Genomic DNA, 18,836 nt, shown 5'->3' with positions numbered 1-18,836 from the left:
TTTTGTTAGCAGCTCTGAGACGCGCAGGTGTTTTCAACAAAAATGCAAAACCATATTCTTCTTCCCGTTTCTGTGCTCAGTGCCTCGAAGTGCCCCGAGGAACCTGCGCGTATACGACCCCACCACCACTACCCTCTCTGTCAGCTGGGACCATGCAGATGGTCCTGTCATGGAGTACCGCATCACCTACGCCCAGATCACAGGAGACCCGATTGAGGGATATGTGAGCATATTTATAATTCGACAGCGATGTTTTTGTGGCCATAAATAACAAAGGCACTTGTTTATGCATCCAATTCTTCTGCTTGTAGACTACAGTGCCAGGAAACCGAAACAACGTGATCCTGCAGAACCTGGACCCGGACACGCCGTATAACATCAAAGTGACCGCCATCTATGCTGATGGAGCAGGAGGAGAGGTGGATGGTGATGGACGCACAGGTACAAGCTGTTCCATCTGTGCGACCCTGTGAGAGTTTTTATTCAATAAGCGAGTGTTATTGATCAGCGGCGAGCAGAAAATCCGAACGGATTGATTCACTAATGAGGTTCCTGAGGAACTGAACATTATACCAAACGTGGAATAAGTGATATTGTTGACTTTTAAAGAATGCCAAAAGCACAAAATGCCTTTGGCAGAAAAGCTGCCTGCACTCCAGTGAAGGAGATCGTATCCTCGTAGTGCTGGCCAGAGTCTTGCCTAACTTTGCTTCTCAAACAAAAGAAACACTATTGCGTATCGTAATGCCGCTCCGCTCCTTCAGGCAGATTATTATTCTTATTATGATTTTTTTTTACTTTCTTTCATGTGCTGGAATTTATCATCCCGCTAATCGCACATTAGAATATTTCACTCAATGTTATTATGAGCAGTGAAGTCAGATGCAGAAATTACCCAGCTGCTGATGGATCACCAAAACTCAGATCCTGTGCATCCCATTACAGTGAACCTTATCCTGTGTTGACTGCGCCGCTCTGTCTTTGCTTCCTGCAGTGGGAATGCTCGGCCCCAGGAATCTGCGTGTTTCTGATGAGTGGTACACCCGCTTCAGGGTGTCCTGGGACCCCGCCCCCTCCAGGGTTAACGGATACAAGATTATCTACCAACCTGAGGGTACGGACATGCTTTAGCATTGGATCAAAAACTATATATCGTTGTTGTTGTTTTTCTAGTTGTATGAGTTGTTACTAGACAAAAAGCCTCATTGCTTACATGCAAGTCATATTAATGTTGCTTTTCAGGCTCGGATGAGTCCATGGAGGTGTCTGTTGGAGACGTAACCTCCCACCAGCTCCATAACCTGAAACCTGGAACCACCTATGACCTGAAGGTGTTGGCACAGTACAACACGGGTGACAGTGCACCTTTGGTCGGTCAAGGCACCACCTGTAAGTACGCTGCTACCTGATGGTTGATGTCTGGATCGGATGGATTTGTAATGAGCTGCGTTTGCTTGTCTTTAGTGTATCTGAATGTGACGGACTTGAACACCTACAACGTTGGCTACGACTCCTTCTGCCTCCGATGGGCCCCTCACAGAGCGGCCACCTCTTACAGACTCAAAGTCAATCCTTTTGATAGTAAGTTCAGTTCACCCGGTTACACGTCACAGTAACGTTTTAGAATCAGTTGCTAAGTCGCTCTCCTCTTTCCTCTCCTTTAGCCTCCAGGAGCGGGGCTCAGGAGATCACCGTCAGAGGCTCAGAGAACAGTTACTGCTTTGACGGCTTAACCCCCGACACTCTTTACAATGCCACCGTGTACACGCAAACGCCCAATCTCGAGGGACCTGGAGTCAGTATCAAAGAGAGGACGTGTAAGGAAACGGCTGCTGCTGGAACTTCCTGTTTCTTTGATGTTACAAAGATGTCATTTTACCAGCTATGATGAATTCATACATGCGATTCTTTCTTGCGTTGCAGTGGTTAAACCCACCCCAGTGCCAACAAAGGCTCCCACTCCTCCTCCTCCAGCAACAGTCCCACCTGCGTTAGATGGTAAGGATAGCTTTAATCAATGTATTTACTTTGTCCAGGCGCGATCAGCCTCTAACGTTGCTTTACCTGCATCGCAGTGTGCAAAGGTGCCAAGGCCGACCTGGTCTTCCTGATCGATGGTTCCTGGAGTATTGGAGACGACAGCTTCAATAAAGTCCTCCAGTTTGTTACAAGCATGACTGCAGCCTTCGATGTCATCAGCCCTAAAGGCATGCAGGTCAGCTGATGTTTCGGTGGCTTCTTAAAAAAAAAAAATCATGCACATATTTCCTAATATCTGTGTTCACCGTCGTCACCATCCTCTTATTTTTGTTCTCGGTGAACAGGTTTCATTTGTGCAGTACAGCGATGACGCCAGGACCGAGTTCAAACTGAACACCTACCACGACAAAGGCATCGTGATCTCAGCTCTGCAGGGCGTCCGCTACAGAGGAGGCAACACCAAGACAGGTGAAGCTCTGGGGAAAAAAAGCTGCAAACTTAAAGTTCTGACTGTAGTGAACGTTTGAGGTTCGATGGTCTTCTTCTCCCGTTTTCTTCTTCGTCCAGGCATTGCTTTGAAGCACGTCTATGAGAAGGTGTTCACCTCAGACAACGGCATGAGGAGGAACGTCCCGAAGGTGCTGGTGGTCGTCACGGACGGACGCTCCCAGGATGAGGTCAAGAAGAGTGCAGAGAAGCTGCAGCATTCTGGTATGTGTGGAAATATGAATCGCTGGCTCGTGTGTTTGCATTTGTGCTATAGAAGAAGTAAAACAGGGGAAGCATTTGCTCCTGAACGTCGATTTAGTTCATCTGAACCAGACTTTCTGGCCTGTTTAATAAACTCTTGTATTAATCCCCGCAGCGGGTTTTTGTTGCAGACTTAACAATGGTCTTTGTTTGTTTTTGTGTGTTTGTGTTTTGCGCCGACAGGCTACAGCGTGTTTGTGGTCGGAGTGGCCGACGTGGATATGACCGAGCTGAGAAGCATCGGCAGCAAGCCCAGCGAGAGACACGTGTTTGTGGTAGACGACTACGACGCTTTTGCCAAAATCCAGGACAACCTGATCACCTTCATTTGTGAAACAGCCACTTCCAGTAAGTTTCATGTATCAGAAAACAACAACTAAAGTTTAGTTTCACTCGCAGGCGCAGACAAACTTTATTAGACAGGTTGATTAGTGAACGGCGGAGTTAAGGGGAAGCTCTCCCTTTGTCGCACGCTCCTACCGATCCATTGCCTGGGGAAATATATAAAGGCATATAAATCACATTCTTTCTGCCGTAATCTGTTTTTCCAACTCATTGTATCTTTTCGTTGTGTCTCAGCTTGCCCTCTGATCTACATCAATGGATTCACCACGCCTGGTAAGCACACAACATCACCATGCAGTGTACACAGCAGATAATCCCTGCAGAGTTTGTTGACATTGCTAAATGCTGTTATGTGGTACACTAGGAGGTTTCTCTCGTTGTTCTTCCCCTCCAGGCTTCAGGATGCTCGAGGCGTTCAATATCACAGACAAGACATTCGCTGCCATGAACGGTGTGTCCATGGAGCCGGGCTCCTTTAACAGCTACATCGCCTACAGGCTGCACAAAGATTCCTTCCTGAACCAGCCCACCAAGTAAGAGCTGAGGGTGTGCATAATCGCAGGTTACTGGCCTTATCGCCTGCACGCTTCATTATTCGTAATAAAGTTCAACAGCCTCTGCAGTCACAGAGGTCTCCCCGATGCTCAGGCCTGTTTATTGCTGCAGCTCATAGAATATGAGGTGTTAGCAGGAACATTTTGGGTGTAGCGTTTTAATCCCCAGGACCCCCACCCTCCCACCTTTTTCTTACAAGGAGAAAACAAATCACCGCTGAGTCAAGTGCTTTGTCTCTTTATTGGGCACCATTTAGGCGTTGTTAAACACTTGCACAACAGCTGTAGTGTCCAAAAGTCTTCTTAATATGTTTATAATGATGCGACTTTAGTGTGCGTGAGTGCAGCATTTGTCTTATGCACACAAGTGGAAACACTTTCAACCTGAAAGAAGACAGAAAATCCTTTCAACATGTGCACAATTTAATCAAGGCCATGGGAAAAACATGTGCCGGCTGTGTCACACAGTAGACCATTTGTTATGCATATCATTATTAATCTGCTACAGTAACGAGCGCACAGCGTCTGATCACAGGGTGTGATTTTTCACAATTACAGGGAGATCCATCCGGATGGTCTTCCCCCTTCTTACACCATCATCCTGCTCTTCCGCCTCTTGCCCGACACGCCCTCTGAAGCTTTTGATATCTGGCAGATTGCCGACAAAAACAACAACCCTGAAGTCGGGGTCACGGTCAACCGTAAGTCTCCCCTGCTGAATATTCTTACCCTGAGCTGTACACTCTTTAAAATCATACTTTGTTTTTTTGTATAAATCACTAAAGGTGCTAGTTGCAAAGCTTCAGGACATACTGCTTGAAATACAATTGGACTTTTTTGTTGTTTCGCTGGGAGCTTTAACTCTTAAAACAGCACCTTGTTCAAACCATGTGCATGCACATAACCACAGGAATTGTCCTAATCCCTCCGAGCCTTCCCTTTATCCTTCCCTTTATCCTGCTCTCTCTGCGAGCATGTGTTCTCTATAGTCTGTGCTTTGCGTGCCACTGCGCTGTAACACACTGTCAGGGATTCATCAAAGGCTCTTCTCTTTTCAGCTTCCAGCAAAACAGTCACGTTCTACAACAAGGACACCCGAGGAGAGATCCAGAGAGCCACATTTAACGAGCAGCAAGTGAGGCGGGTTTTCCATGGCAGCTTCCACAAGGTAAACATCGGGCGTGATTCTTAAAGAGAGGAGCAAAGTGACATTTTGGCTTTAATGCGAAAGACTGGGAGTCTTTTGTTTGTGAGTTGAGCGCTGCTTCTCCTTTCTGAAGGCTTTTGTGTTTTCAGTCTTTTCACGTCTGTTTTTACATCCTTTCACACTCTGTGGCTTCTATGCCTCCTTTCTTTTGGCTGAATTACCTTTTAATGCGAAGATGTGACAAAACATTCAGGGTCATGTAGCCGTATCAAAAGGTTCCTGCTATCAATCTCAAAGTGGCAACCTGCTGCCAAAGTGGCCCCTTTTTACACACACACATATATATATATATATATATATATATATATATATATATATATATATATATATATATATATATATATATATATATATATATATATATATATATATTTCTTTCTTTAATTTAAGCCACGGCCAGTGAATATGACAAATGGGCTGTGGAGGCTATAAATAAGTTTTAAAAACTTTGGCTGGAGGGAAATTCTGCTGCAGACTGTTAGAGTGAATCATGGCGGTCTGACCACATTAATACTCTAAGCTTTCCTGGTAGTTGTTAGATGAATTCCAAACCAATCTGCTCCTCGCTGTATCAATTTTTATGTGGGTTCAGTTGACTTGCTTGCATTTTTTCCACAAACAACACGAAACATCTTCATTTAATTCCCCAAAAGACATTCCTGCAGGTGCATGAAAAAGCGTCTTTCACCTGACCTCCCCGTCTGCTAAATGTTCTCTGTTTTCAAACTAAAAGCTGAAATTTCAGGACGAGTTTAAGTTAACGCTGAAGATATAAAAATCAGTAGCCCCCGTGATGAATCGGCTGAAATTTGCTTGTGCGATCGGTGGAGATTTGGGCTGGAATGTGTACTTTTCTCATTGTGAAAGCAAGGAAACACATTATTGGCGGAATGCTGCAAGGACAGTGAGCGGTGGATTTAAGGCTCCAGGATCCAGATGTTTGCAACTGTCTTGATGAAACATTTTCTTTATTTTGAAACCATCATCTGCTCCAGATTTCCTGTGAGAAATTAAGCCAGAACTCCTAAAGTGGCACGTATTTAAAGATTCGTGAACATCAACTCTTCAAACAATCGGCCAAAACCTCTCATCTTACACAGAATATCAACAACAGCGGCGATATTGTGTTTCAGACTGTTTCTTTCCCTTCGTCGGTTTAGCCGCTATATTAGGAACACATGCCGGGCTTACTACTGTGATAAACACCATTTGTATCGTATGCTTTTTCTCTGGGCTACAGAAAGCGGTAAATAGAGACATGGACTGTCTTTGTGGCCAGTGCAAAGCATCAGTGACTTCAAAACATCCCCTGTTCTGTTTCAGCACAGTAAGACGGTATATTTTACAAACCTGGAAAGATTTATGATGCTAAATTGATCACCGGGGGGAAAGCAGCTGGTTTCGGTGTACTCCAAGTCACAACCAATTGCATTTGCTATTTCTATTTAGTACACTGTACATTTATTCTAAGGTCATCGAAGTAAACGACCCTTTTCGACATACAGACATCTTATCTGACATCAAAGATTGCCACCCCACTTCCTGACATGAAAGAGCTCAGCGTGATGTACTGGCCCAGAGATCAGAGCCTGCAGCAAATTACTTTTTAGTTTGACCGTTTAGCGTCTACACAGCTAATTGCAGGGTGACTTCATGAACGAATGCGACCCTGGAAAATGTTGGGTCAGGATTGGATTTTAATTGCATCACAGTCGGTCGAGTCTTCGGTGCGTGCGATTGCGCGTGCATGTGCGTTGCATGAGCTGGCGAGTCTGCAGCGGTCTACCTAGCTGCTTATTTGCTGGTCTGCTGAGTAAATGCCGCTGCTGACTGCTGCGGTGGAGTGTGTTTACATGTTGTCAGTGGTTTTCCAACACTTTGTGGCTATTACAGACTGACCTCAGCATGAGTGTGCGCAGGCTCAGCCAGAGTGACCACTGATGAGACTGTCACAAATGATAGTTGGGTTTTTTTGTGGGTGTGCAGAAAAGCGAAACGCAGTGAGATCTGAAATACGGAGTGAATACAGATTTAGTGAAGACTTACTTTCTAACCTTACACCTCAGCTTTCATTGGATCAGCTGGTAGAGGATATCATCTGCTAACTGGAACTGAATCAATCTCTGTCTGCAAGCCAGTCCCGATGCTTTCAGTGGAGTCTGGATGTGCATGAATGTTAGACAGAAAGCACTTTGTGTCTTGTAATCAGGTTTTTGACTCGCTTCTAGAGTATTTTCTGTGTCCTTCAGGCTAGTTAATAAAGAGTAACCCAAGCTGGGGAGGTCGTGGTCAACTGCTACTTAAACATGTGGGATCACTCTCTGAGATGGCTATAGCAGATGCTAACCACTCACTAGCCCCACTGGGGAATTCCCGCCCCCCACCACATTTGACTGATGGGAACCTTGCTGGTAACCAAAGATTTTTTCCATATGTCATGATGACCAATCGCGTGTTCACTGCTTAAAGTTTGATCATGTAAGTTGTTGTAATAGTGAAAAGTACATTTTAGTTTGCGTTGTCTTTGTTCATGAAGGCGGTGCCAGTGTACCGCTCTTTGTGAGCCCAATGCCAAATTGTTTATAATCTTCATTTCTGACAAAAAAGTCGACAAAGTTAAAGATAATTCAGTTTTTTTTTTCATAGAGAAGACTTACACCTGTTTATTAACAGGGCTTTGAGTCTTTTGAGGTTCAGGATTGGAAAAAAAATGGAGGAAGACGGAGGACGGAGCCTAGAGCAACAAAATGTGATATTATATAAATCTCGGATGTCATGTGCATTGGAGCGGCGACGGTGTCAGCTTGAAATCTCACCATATGTGCTGTGACTGTGGAGTGTTGACACAGCAGAGCACAGTGAAACCCTCTGTGTTAACAATTGATGAATGAAAGTTGTTCGTCTGTCAACGCTTTGCTGCATTTGGACAAAATCATTTAACAGCAACCATCAGCTGAGGGAGCGCTGGTCATTATTTTTCCTGAAGCCTCAATTTCCAGTGACACTGTGTTTTGTTTTGTTTTTTTTACTGTGTTTACTTGCTGGTCAGTGAGGTAATATGTACAGTATACCATCCAACCATGTTTTGGTAAGCCCTCAGGAGCATCGTGGCGAATTATATCCACGCCAGGACCTGGAGATAAACGGCAGCCCTCTATGTGGTCTCACCAGATAGTTTGTTCTGTTTCCAAGGAAGTAAACTATAATTTTAAGATTGATTGCCAAGAACTATGGCCTAGTCTGTGGTTGGTATAGCTTTGTAGAAAGAATTGGTAGCTTGCTTTTCCTGACATAAAGAAAGCTTGTCTGACTGATAGGCAGAGGAAAATGTGCAACTCTGAAGGGAAACTATGGAAAGTGTAGGACTTTTGATGGCACACCGCAAAAGATATTATTTCAAGATGTGGAGCCGGGTCCTCTGAAAAGGAAACTTCAGAAACTGGCACTTTGTCACTCTGTGCTGTTATACAATCACTGACTAGCACTTTAATACCACATGGAAATGCCAGTGTTGTATATTCCCACTTTACTGTCCATTTATCTGTGGAGGCATCAAACAGCAGCTCAAAGACTAAACATTTCTAGTCTCATGGTTTCACTTTCTTATAAAGAAAAGATTAATATTTAAACGGCAGCCAAAGAGATTTAAATGCCAAACCAGCTTTTCAGAAGCGCCAATGTTCTTAGAAATATTTGCCAAATAATTGTTGCAACCAACTTGGCAGCTGAGGAGACAAAGATGTTAATGGTGCCCTCTCTTCATCCGTCCCTCCTGCAGCTCCACATCACCGTCTCTCCAGAGAAAGTCAAGCTCAACATTGACTGCCAAGAGGTGGCAGAGAAGCCCATCAAAGAGGCCAACAACATCACACTGGATGGCTATGAAGTGCTTGGCAAGATGGTCAAGTCTGGAGGTGGAAGGAGGCAGTCTGCTACAGTAAGTCAAAAAAACGAGCTGGGACTCATTAAAACTGCAAAAGTTTGGAAAAACGCTTTTGGAAGATCATCTCTTAAATTTCCAAAGAAAGAACATCCAAAACTTCTTGTCCAATTGTCCAATGCACAATTCACTTTTAACTGCTCCCACCGAATGCGTCTGTCTTTTAACAGCGTAGGAGCCATTTGTTAACAGCCTCGCTTCTTCTGTTGTGTAGTTCCAGCTCCAGATGTTCGATATCGTCTGCAGTTTGAGCTGGATCAGCCGAGACAGATGCTGCGACCTGCCTGCAACAGTAAGAACAATTTAGAATCGTGTCGTAAACAAGCCAGAAGGCCGCTGACATACATGCGCACTGTTCGGCTATTCTGCCACATTTGCTTCCCATGTTCTCTCTGAAGCCTTTAATCTTTGCTGTTAGCTGTAACACATCTCCAGAGGTCCACTGTGACTGTATACACTATCCTGGGTTTACAGCCCAAAGTCTACGTTTGCTGGTATGTGGTCATTAAGCAAAACGCTATAGTGCTGTTTGAAAAGAAAGCGCCTCAGCTGGCCTCAATGGAACCTTGTATCCTGTGTAATTGTGCTAATCGCACTATTGCCATCATGACCTCCCGATTACATGAAAACAAACGCTCCTTTAGATCACCAAGCACTCACTAAATCACATTTACTTTGATGCATTATGGTAAAAACCGGATGCATGCACATTTAGGCAATTACAAGTAATTCTTGTATAATTTGCATCACATATTAATCCATCATGTCAATGATTCCAGTCTTATATAACACATCACATCAACCAATCATTTCCATACGTGGACAGCGTTTGGTCCTGAAGCTTCACGATGACCAGAGTTTGTTGGGATACTGTTGCCTAATTGTGTAATTGTATGCTACAGATTTCAAAGACAAGCCTTCGATTGTCAGTTGGTGTTAAATATGCAATAATAATGTGTGTTTCTGCTCAACTTTGGTCCTTTTCAGAGAGATGAGGCCAAGTGTCCATCCCTTCCTCACTCTTGCACGTGCACGCAGGACAGCATCGGCCCCCAGGGACCTCCTGGACCTTTGGTACAGAAACTCCCTCCATCATCCCTTAATCTGCCTTCACTTCCTCTTCCTCTGCGTGTCTTCACCTGATAAAGCAGTTTTCTCAGAAGACAGAAATATTTCAGAGATGATGATGATAAAGCCAGACCGTTCTCTGTTACAGTGACCATACAGCTTCACATTTGTACTCAAACACACTGAGGATGTTTTTTTTAATCTCTGGAAAGAGCATTTGAGGATGAGACAAGTGGCACATGTGAAAAAAAAAAAAGTGGGCTTGGGGAAAAGTGTCAAAAGATAAATGCCTGTCGGAAAAATGGCAGTACAGACGTCTTGAGGAGAGGTCTGGAATATGTGGGCTTGGTAACCTCACTAAGCCAATGCAAGGATTTCGCTGGCTTTGGGGCTTTAGGGGTTTTGGAACTTGCTCCTGTTGTTACACTCACTCGGATTTCTGGCTCCTCACTTTTCTAGGGAAGCCCGGGCACCAAAGGACCTCGAGGAGACAGAGGAGATCCTGGCAAGCCTGTAAGTTAAACTTGACATCACTGTAGGCTTTGATTTTATGAGGCTCCTAAAGTAAAGTTAGATATGTGATAAATATGCTTCGCGATGCCATGGTATTTCGCAAGCTATTGCAAATTGCACACATCTGAAGTCAGTTATCGACTGTATGTTTTTCCACAGCTACAGTTAGAGGGGCCTATGTTAGGTAACCTAAAGGCTCGTTTCCCGAGGCAATCATTGTCTATATGTGCAGTTAAAGGTTTGCTTTAGGTTGCCAGAGGCTGTGTAACATTTCGTTGTATGTTTCGGTTAATGCTTTAGGGTTCGATGGGTCCACGTGGTGAGCAAGGACTTCCAGGTTCGATGGGACCACCAGGTCCACAAGGCCCTAACGGACTCTCTCTGCCTGGAGAACCAGTAAGTTCATCCACACTCCAAAGAAATCCTCTGAGTAGATGTACGTTTCCACACTATCACTGTTTTTTCTTTAAATTACCGTTCACATGTGCTGATAAGTGAAGTTTGTGTGAAAGTTGATGAATAGCTGATGTAGTTTACATTTTGCCAGTGAGTTGGATTTATAACTAATGTCAAAACACATCACACTCCCCTCGACGTGAAGAAAGACCAGAGGGCTCGCTTAGGATTTTTTTTTACCTGCAGATGTTCTTGTGAAAACACAAAATCAATCACAATCACAGGTTCACCGAAAGAAAACAACCCCAAAGTCTAAAGCAAGCTTGTCTTTTCTCATCCTCCATCTTCAGGGTCGCCCAGGACCGAAGGGAGATCCCGGAGACCCAGGCATGCCCGGTCTGCAAGTACGTACTTCTCTTTATTTTGTGGTTTGTGAGCAGGAAACGGGAGACTATCCACAGAGAGCGGTGTTGCTACTGGAGCCTGGATTTAGTCCATATGGCTGGATGAAAACCACACTCAGAGTGGGAGGTTTACCATGCCATCCTCAGGGAGTCCCACACTCTCAGATCAGCCCACTGATTGACAAACGGTAGAAGGCCGCTGATGCAGTTAAATTATTATGAAGTGCAGGCTCATGTTACCAAAGGGGAAATGGGGAATGGAACATGTTCTTCTCCAGCCTTGTAACTGAAGATGATTGGGACGTGGTAAAGACTTGCACTCTGTCTGAAGTTTGAGCATCTTTGACTTATGGCAGAAGACATCCTGCTGAGCTTGTGGATGAAAATGAAGGTAAAATAAAAGCAGACTCTTGGGAGTTCTTTGAGGTTGCACGGATTTTTTTTGACTGTCAGAAGCAAATATGAAGTTAGGCCAAATCCATTTTATATAATAGTTAGGAATTTTCTGGATTTGAGAGGCTTGGTATTGCGTAGCCATCATCGCTTCACTCATCCAGCCAACTCCCACCGTTCAGTTGGAGAGAACCTCACTATTGGCCATTCTGGTCCTTGAATAAGCAAATTCAGACATGAGAGAAAGTCCCAGAGCTTGTTGGCAGCATTGTGATCGTTGCTTACGTAATACAGCTTATTATAACAGCCTATGTACATTTCTACAAGATGTCCTACGTCAAGAGACAAGAGAGAGGTTTTCCTACCAAAATATGTACTGTTTTTGGCTCGACACTGAGGAAAATGCAGGATTTTTCTGTTAATTCTAGGTCAGCGGGGCCACTGGGGAGCTCTATAAACGTCCTGTTCTTGATCATTCACATTTGATGAAGTGTGTCTGCCTTTTTCCCAGGGTCCTGCTGGACAGCGCGGTCCTCTGGGCCCCGTTGGACCGAGCGGAGCGCGGGTAAGATCGATCTTTGGACATGCGTTGTATTCACACTGTGTTCAAAGCCTAGAAATACTCAAGCACATGTTTTACATGCGATCAGCCACTTATACACGGCCCCATGTTTGATGTTGCCTCCATGTTCTCACTTACGTCAGCCAGAACCATTGAGCCACTGCCTATAAGCCTAATGTAAAAACACACACACAGGCTTGATGTATTGCAGGGGTCTCCAGTGTGTTATCCATGTGTGATTGTATGTTGTTTCTGCTTAGGGGCCACCAGGAAAGGAGGGACCATCTGGACCCAGAGGCCCACCAGGACCCATGGTGAGTGTGGAATTGTTTGTGTTGAAAGGAGCCAAATAAATATTCAGTGGAGTGTGCTTTATTTCCTGATATATCTGCAACAATTACTCCTCTGGCTCCACGGCACATGAAAAGCAGGCTGTAGTCTGTAGCTTCCTCCACTGTTACCAGGCTCGTGCGTGCATCTCATTTCCTTTTTCTGTGGTTTAAGGAGGTCTGAATCCACTTAATCCAGCCGCCATGCCAGCCAGTATAGAACGCACACGTACTATACCATCCTGAGTGCTCCAAGAGCCATTAGCACCGGCTGGCGAGTGTGTTTGTGTGCATGTGTGTGTTTCAATCTGTTCTTGGCAGCTTGTGCCACGTGCCCCTACACCCCCCCCAACCCGCTGCAGATGCTAAAGTATAGCTCCCTACCTAAAGCTTGTTATGCAGCTATTAACAGGGAGCAGAAGTTAAATGTTACGATTACATTTACTGTGCAGTCATTTCAAATACAAACCGCTTTTCTCTGAAAATTCTCCTTTTTTTTTTTAGGGAAATCCTGGAAATCCAGGTGTTCCAGGAATAACAGGAAAACCAGGAAAACCAGGAGATCCAGGAAGTCCAGTACGTACTGAATAACGTGGCACAAATATAGGGGTCCAGGACGTGGTACGCTTGTTCTCATGTTGTTCCTCTCATTAACAGGGACCTGTTGGCCTTAAAGGAGAGAAAGGAGAGAGGGTGCGTATCATCTTCTCATCGCTGTTTTGTAACGCTTTAGGAAACAATCGCTTCATGACAACATCTTTGTTTTCCAGGGAGATTTTGCATCCCAGAACATGATGCGCTCCATTGCCCGACAAGTTTGTGAACAGCTTGTGAACAGTGAGTCAAATGTTTCATATAACTCTGGGAATTTATCTTAAATGATATTTCTGTCCTAAATCTCTTTGATGCGTCCTCTTTGTTTGAAGGTCAGATGAGCAGAGTCGACATGCTGCTCAACCAGATTCCTTCCGGATATCGTAGCAACACTCCTGGACCACCTGGGCCTCCGGGCCCTCCTGGCAACACGGGATCCCGCGGAGAGCCCGGACAGCCTGGCCGAACTGGTTTCACTGGAAACCCTGGTTTACCTGGAAATCAAGGAGAAAGAGGTGCGATACCAACTCTGTGGTTTATCCACAATTCCAAGCAAACACTTTAATCAAGAGTCACCTCAGTTGTGTTTCATAGACACCCTGAACATTTCTCCTTTTTGCCAGATATGAGAACTTGTTTTCATTTGTTTGAAAGTGAGTTCTACTCTTTAATGTTTCTGTAGGTTTGCCAGGAGATAAAGGAGAGCGAGGGGCTCCAGGAACCGGTATCAGAGGACAAAGAGGTCCAAGTGGACCACCAGGTAACACAATTCATCTTTTTGAAGTGAAGTAGGCCATAGCGAGAAGAAAACGAGCTGCTTTAAGCTTGTTTTCTGTTGAACATTGTTCTCCAGCAGCTGCAGACAGTCTGCTGCTCTCCCACTGTTCAAATTTATAACTCGATCCTGACTCTAACACAGTTTCGCCGTGACAGCCTTTTCCAACCTTCTTGGTGGACCTTTCTAGGACCGAGTACTCCCACTGGCCCCATTAAAACGACACATTTCAGCAAGAGGCTGAAATTTACCTACAGTAACTGTGGCTCAGGATCTTTGGTTTGGGCAGCTGCGCTACATAAATTTTTTGGAGAGGCCCCAAACATTTTCCCAATTCTTTCCTTTCTTAAAGATTTATGTGATGTGTGCATATTAGACATCTACAAAGACACCCACGGTAAATGGAAAAAGAATTTCCACATGTGATGTTCAGACAGCACCCAGGACGTCTTTAGACCGTGTTGCAGTTCAAGAAAAAGAGAAAATGTCATTAGTTTGAATGAGCTTGTAGTTTTCTTTAGGTGAAAATGAGATCTGGTGTGCGGCTTATAAAAGTGCTCGAGAAAGTTTCCGTTCCCTTGGGAAGTGATTCCTCAACAACAGGAACCTCCTATTGATGTCTACCCCACACCGAACACTGACATCTCTGTTTCTGTGAATGAATTGAGAAACAACTAGGAAGTCCACGCTGATGACTCACACGCACTGTGTATGTGTGTGGGTGTGAGTGGGGGGGTCAGATTGTTGTACAATGAGCTTTCTTTAGTGGCTTCATTGACAACACATGGGCTCACTTAAAGGAGAGAAAAAAGAGGGGGGAAAATTCCACCGTGAGTTTTGCTGTCTAGACAGACGGGGCCGGGGTGATTCCAAACAGCCCAGACTGCATCCCTCTCTTTAATTGAGCCACTGAAAAGTTGAAATTACAGTTCTGCTGCCCTGTGAACCCCCACCGTTTCCACAGACGGGTTGCGGATGATGTCAGTGGGGTTTTGTGCTTAGCTGTAGAGACTCCCTGCTCAGGTTGGCTTCACTCGCCTTCTCGCTCCCATTTGCAGGGCCACCCGGAGAGTCACGAACCGGATCCCCGGGGCCTTCTGGCTCCGCTGGGCCTCGTGGCCCTCCAGGTCGTCAGGGCACTCCAGGCGTGAGGGGACCACCGGGACCACCTGGGTACTGCGACTCCTCTCAGTGTGTTGGCATTCCTTACAACGGACAAGGTTACACAGGTACGCTTGATGCGCTGTAGGTCCTGCATGGTGCTACATCAGAGGAAACTCCAAGTGTATGCACGATTATTAGACTGGCAGCTCATTGGACAAATTCAATGGATGGAGGTATGAATGCAGCAGAGTGTTGATATCGGAATAAAACTATTAGTTTTGTTCCCTGGGATTCGTTTTCAGTTACTCATGCTGCTCTGTTGAGCTTTGTTGGTTTGCGTGTGACAAATTTTCAAAAATAGCAACTTTTGAAGAAGCGGTCAAATAATTTGTAACTTGTATATTTAAATACCTCCATACATTTAATGTCCAGGTTTGAAACTGGCATGTAAAGCATTCTAGCTATTGGTCAAATGAGATGCTTTTTACTTTGTTCCACTGAAAACTCACACCTTGTTTGAACTATTTTCAGGTTTTGCATAGTAAACGTTCTAAGTCAACTGTGCTGCTTACACTTTGAAGTCCCGTTTCTGAGATGTTTGGCCGTTTGCTATGGGGCATGTAAGGATAAATCGCCACGGACATGATTATTGAACATTTAAAAAGAAAAAAAAAAAAACACGAATGGAGCGGACTAACATCATCTCACAGCTACAAGCTACGGTGATGGCAACCTGCTGGTCTGTTTGCATCTTGAACCACAAACCGTTGGGAGATAGAAAGCAGAGACTGAGCACTTCTACAGAGGAAGGAGCATGTACAAATACCACCCAAAACAAGTACTAACATAGAGGAGCGTTAATGTAGAGGTGACACGTGTAAATAAAACTAATGTTTTGCCTTGTAAATGATTGTATGAAACGAGACATTTCACTAAAAATCAAGTTAACATCTGTATTGAGCTCGTGCCTTGTAACCCTCTGCTTACTTACATCAGCATAACCCCTGTTTATGACGCCTGAGTGCCCTAAACAGCTCTGGTCCAGACTGAAGCATGTTTCATTTGTACTTTTTAATCATCGTGCTCTTTGTGTACATTGGTGAAAATGGTGCTAAATGTTGCTTTCCTGCTATTTCCATTTGTCTTTTATAGTATCAGCTGGTTATGTTACTATGTCTTTTTTATTCAATATCTTGTTGGGTTTTATTGTAAATGTCATCACAGCTTTTAAAACTTCTTTTTGTTACTTTAGAGAGAAGCAGTTTGACACAGGGCATTTTTTAAAGTCCACAGTGCAATATAATTTAAAATTGTGCATGTGAAAAGTTGCAGAAGCAGCCCGTTTTTTGATTGGCCATCCTCAATATGTTTCTAGCCAACCAGTACCCACCTGAACCCGAAGTAGTGAATATACCTGTGGAGCCAGCTGGAGAGTTTGAGACACGAAACCCCAGAGGAAAGCGATCGCTACCACAGGACAATACAGAAACACTAGCATCATAGCTACGTTAAGGAGCGGTCAGAAAGTCTACTATTGAATAACTTACAGGAACACTTAAGTGAGGATGAAGCGATATCCAGAGCAAAACTAGTACTTATATGGGTTTGATACCCCTGGCTATAATGAACATATATTTTTTTTTTTGATGTGACAAACTTTAGGAAGATGAATACAAATGTACATGTTACAAACCTGTGTGCTTGCCAAGTGTCTGCTTGTAATATAACCGCAAGTGTTAATCGGGCTTCAGTGCACTAATCGTGTAAAATCCCGTCCAGAGATGTACATCGTGTATGTTTTGAACACTTTCCATCTACCCATGTCGTTTTCAGTAAGTACTGCCGTTTCAGTTAAAAAACATCGCCCCTGTGACATTGTGACCAATTTGTAAACCCGCTGATATTCTGACTCTTTGTAACAAGCAGCATTTCTTTTTAAATATTTTGTTTTCTTACCAAAGGTGGAATTGCATAATTGTGCTGTATATTTACTGAGGATTTCTAAGGCAGAATATAGTTGTCATTTCCTATCGATGCAGTTTCAATTTGGTTGCAAGACTATGGACATAGGATTGCTATTTTCATGTTTTAACTGCACATTTTGTGAATTCCACACAGCCTTATTTTCTTATTTATTTCTGAAACGAAAGAGGCATTTTTCAATAAAACTACTGAAAATGTAACAGTTGTTTGAGCTTTCTTATCGTTTTTCTATAAACTGAACTTTGAGTCAGAAACGTCAAAGGTCTGAGCCGCAGCTGCTGTCTGTTCGAAATTCCTCTAGATGTTTATTTGAGCGACAGAACCTGTTTTTCCTCAACATGAGACTTTCAGGAAAAGACTTTGAAGTGGAAAACTTTATTTATTTTGACAGCTAAAGATATTTTGAGCCTGTCAAGACAACGAGAAGAGAAAGAAAGAAAGAGCTTTCTCAACTTCTGAGCTACTTCACAGTCTTTGACATGAAACCGCTTGGCTTTTATCCTATCAGACTGCAACAATTAAGCTTAGAGATCCATAAGGAAACAATGTAGTGGTAACTGGGCCAATACCAGCACTGGAAAAACCCAAAGATTTATGCCCTTCAAGCATGTCTAATGGTGAAATAAGAGACGTATGAGGTAAGCAACAACTGACAAGTTTCTGTTTGTTGTGATAAAGGGAAAGCATGTCTGAGGAGGGGTTCTGCACAAATGCCACAGATAAGAGCTGCGAGTAATGTCCCGAGGTCAAGCTCGGCAACACAAACGTGGAAACATTCCACTCTGGATGTGTCTTACCTTTATTTCCTGATGATAAGTGCATGAAGGTGTAAAACAGCTGCTACATGTTACACAAAGGCTTAAGTGAAAGGACCCACAGCTGATGGTTCTCACTGCTTTAGTTATCACATGATTTCTCTATTAAGCCCCTCCCCTTTTTATTTTATAGTACTTACAGACATGTTTACTGCGACATATGGAAATGTATCCACACCTGTTTTTACGCCATACAGAGTTCACACTGCGTTTCAACATACAGCAAACACATTATCATCTCAACATCATTCGACGACACCGTCCAAGCAAACTCTGAGGCTACATTTGCCCCCATTTTTCCACCACATCCAAACGATACCGCGTTTCCCCCCAAACTTACTGATGCCTCACTGTAATCCACCTGGTCTGGTTGAGTTTGATGGCAATCCAGCGTCCATCTGTGTTCACTTTGTGGCCAGAGTTTCAAGTGGGCTGTTCTAGCGGTTGTTACGCACTTCTGTTTTATCTCTGGATGTCCTCTTGAAAAACAGCAAACAAAGCACTTTTTCGGCTACAGTGGGAAGAAATATTTGTAATCTTATGTAGCATTTTATGACTTCAGGGAAAAGGTTTTGGAAAATGTACATATTTGCTGAAAGGATGAACAGCAAAGCTGAGACTTCTCATACGCTCTCCAAGCTCTTTAAAACATATCTGTTCATCTGAACACTTCACGTCCTCACTTTAGGTTTGACAGCGTTTTAGTAGGTAAGCTGAAAGGCTTGGATGTGAATTGAGCTGCGGTTTGGGGAAGGCCTCGAAGGGGCTCCCGGGCCTGGCAGATCCCCGTGTTATAAATACAAGTGAAGAAGTTAAACAATTGATAAGTGGAGGGAGGGTGGGGCACGTGAATGAGAACAAACAGCTTGTAGAACTGGGGAACAAAAAAGATGAGAACTGGAAGGAGCATGTTTGGAGGTCCTGCTCCTGAAATTCTGATACTTCATCTCCAAAACAAGTTTTACCATAGAGATTGAAAATGTGACGTCATTCAGGGGTAAAACCGCAAAGAATTCTGGGAACTCGTGGCAAGAGGTACTAGCGCACGCAGGCTTTCAATTGAAATCAGTTACACAGCGATAAAAAGAAACAAAAAATGGCAAGAAGCTGTTGTATTCTTGACT

General features: G+C 44.0%; 1 protein-coding gene across 3 annotated transcripts in view; it reads left to right on the top strand.

Annotated features, from left to right (window-relative positions):
* The window catches only part of col12a1a (collagen, type XII, alpha 1a), a 50,186-nt gene extending 33,109 nt beyond the window's left edge, over nucleotides 1-17,077 (top strand). For 2 of the 3 annotated variants that reach the window (XM_085342603.1, XM_085342602.1), the window contains 30 exons: nucleotides 81-223; nucleotides 312-441; nucleotides 995-1,114; nucleotides 1,243-1,389; nucleotides 1,465-1,581; nucleotides 1,665-1,817; nucleotides 1,924-1,998; nucleotides 2,076-2,215; nucleotides 2,325-2,448; nucleotides 2,548-2,691; nucleotides 2,914-3,078; nucleotides 3,310-3,348; nucleotides 3,470-3,608; nucleotides 4,188-4,330; nucleotides 4,688-4,797; nucleotides 8,615-8,773; nucleotides 8,991-9,068; nucleotides 9,764-9,850; nucleotides 10,304-10,357; nucleotides 10,658-10,753; nucleotides 11,104-11,157; nucleotides 12,062-12,115; nucleotides 12,373-12,426; nucleotides 12,946-13,017; nucleotides 13,099-13,134; nucleotides 13,212-13,278; nucleotides 13,368-13,550; nucleotides 13,718-13,795; nucleotides 14,869-15,039; nucleotides 16,290-17,077. In XM_085342603.1, the coding sequence (XP_085198729.1) occupies nucleotides 81-223; nucleotides 312-441; nucleotides 995-1,114; nucleotides 1,243-1,389; nucleotides 1,465-1,581; nucleotides 1,665-1,817; nucleotides 1,924-1,998; nucleotides 2,076-2,215; nucleotides 2,325-2,448; nucleotides 2,548-2,691; nucleotides 2,914-3,078; nucleotides 3,310-3,348; nucleotides 3,470-3,608; nucleotides 4,188-4,330; nucleotides 4,688-4,797; nucleotides 8,615-8,773; nucleotides 8,991-9,068; nucleotides 9,764-9,850; nucleotides 10,304-10,357; nucleotides 10,658-10,753; nucleotides 11,104-11,157; nucleotides 12,062-12,115; nucleotides 12,373-12,426; nucleotides 12,946-13,017; nucleotides 13,099-13,134; nucleotides 13,212-13,278; nucleotides 13,368-13,550; nucleotides 13,718-13,795; nucleotides 14,869-15,039; nucleotides 16,290-16,417 (3,260 nt within the window). In that variant the 3' untranslated portion in view covers nucleotides 16,418-17,077. Of the gene's footprint in view, nucleotides 1-80; nucleotides 224-311; nucleotides 442-994; nucleotides 1,115-1,242; nucleotides 1,390-1,464; nucleotides 1,582-1,664; nucleotides 1,818-1,923; nucleotides 1,999-2,075; nucleotides 2,216-2,324; nucleotides 2,449-2,547; nucleotides 2,692-2,913; nucleotides 3,079-3,309; nucleotides 3,349-3,469; nucleotides 3,609-4,187; nucleotides 4,331-4,687; nucleotides 4,798-8,614; nucleotides 8,774-8,990; nucleotides 9,069-9,763; nucleotides 9,851-10,303; nucleotides 10,358-10,657; nucleotides 10,754-11,103; nucleotides 11,158-12,061; nucleotides 12,116-12,372; nucleotides 12,427-12,945; nucleotides 13,018-13,098; nucleotides 13,135-13,211; nucleotides 13,279-13,367; nucleotides 13,551-13,717; nucleotides 13,796-14,868; nucleotides 15,040-15,445 lie in introns of all 3 variants that reach the window. The other variant, XM_085342604.1, reaches the window with a different exon arrangement.
* The last annotated feature ends 1,759 nt before the right edge of the window (nucleotides 17,078-18,836 follow it).

The sequence above is a fragment of the Diplotaxodon limnothrissa genome, linkage group LG19 (assembly GCF_057381915.1).
Source record: "Diplotaxodon limnothrissa isolate DT_005_m linkage group LG19, D_limnothrissa_male_GT1.1, whole genome shotgun sequence".
In the NCBI taxonomy this organism is placed as follows: Eukaryota; Metazoa; Chordata; class Actinopteri; order Cichliformes; family Cichlidae; genus Diplotaxodon; species Diplotaxodon limnothrissa.
The sequence above is the reverse complement of the archived record's forward strand: the minus strand, read 5'-3'. Positions and strand labels throughout refer to the sequence as shown.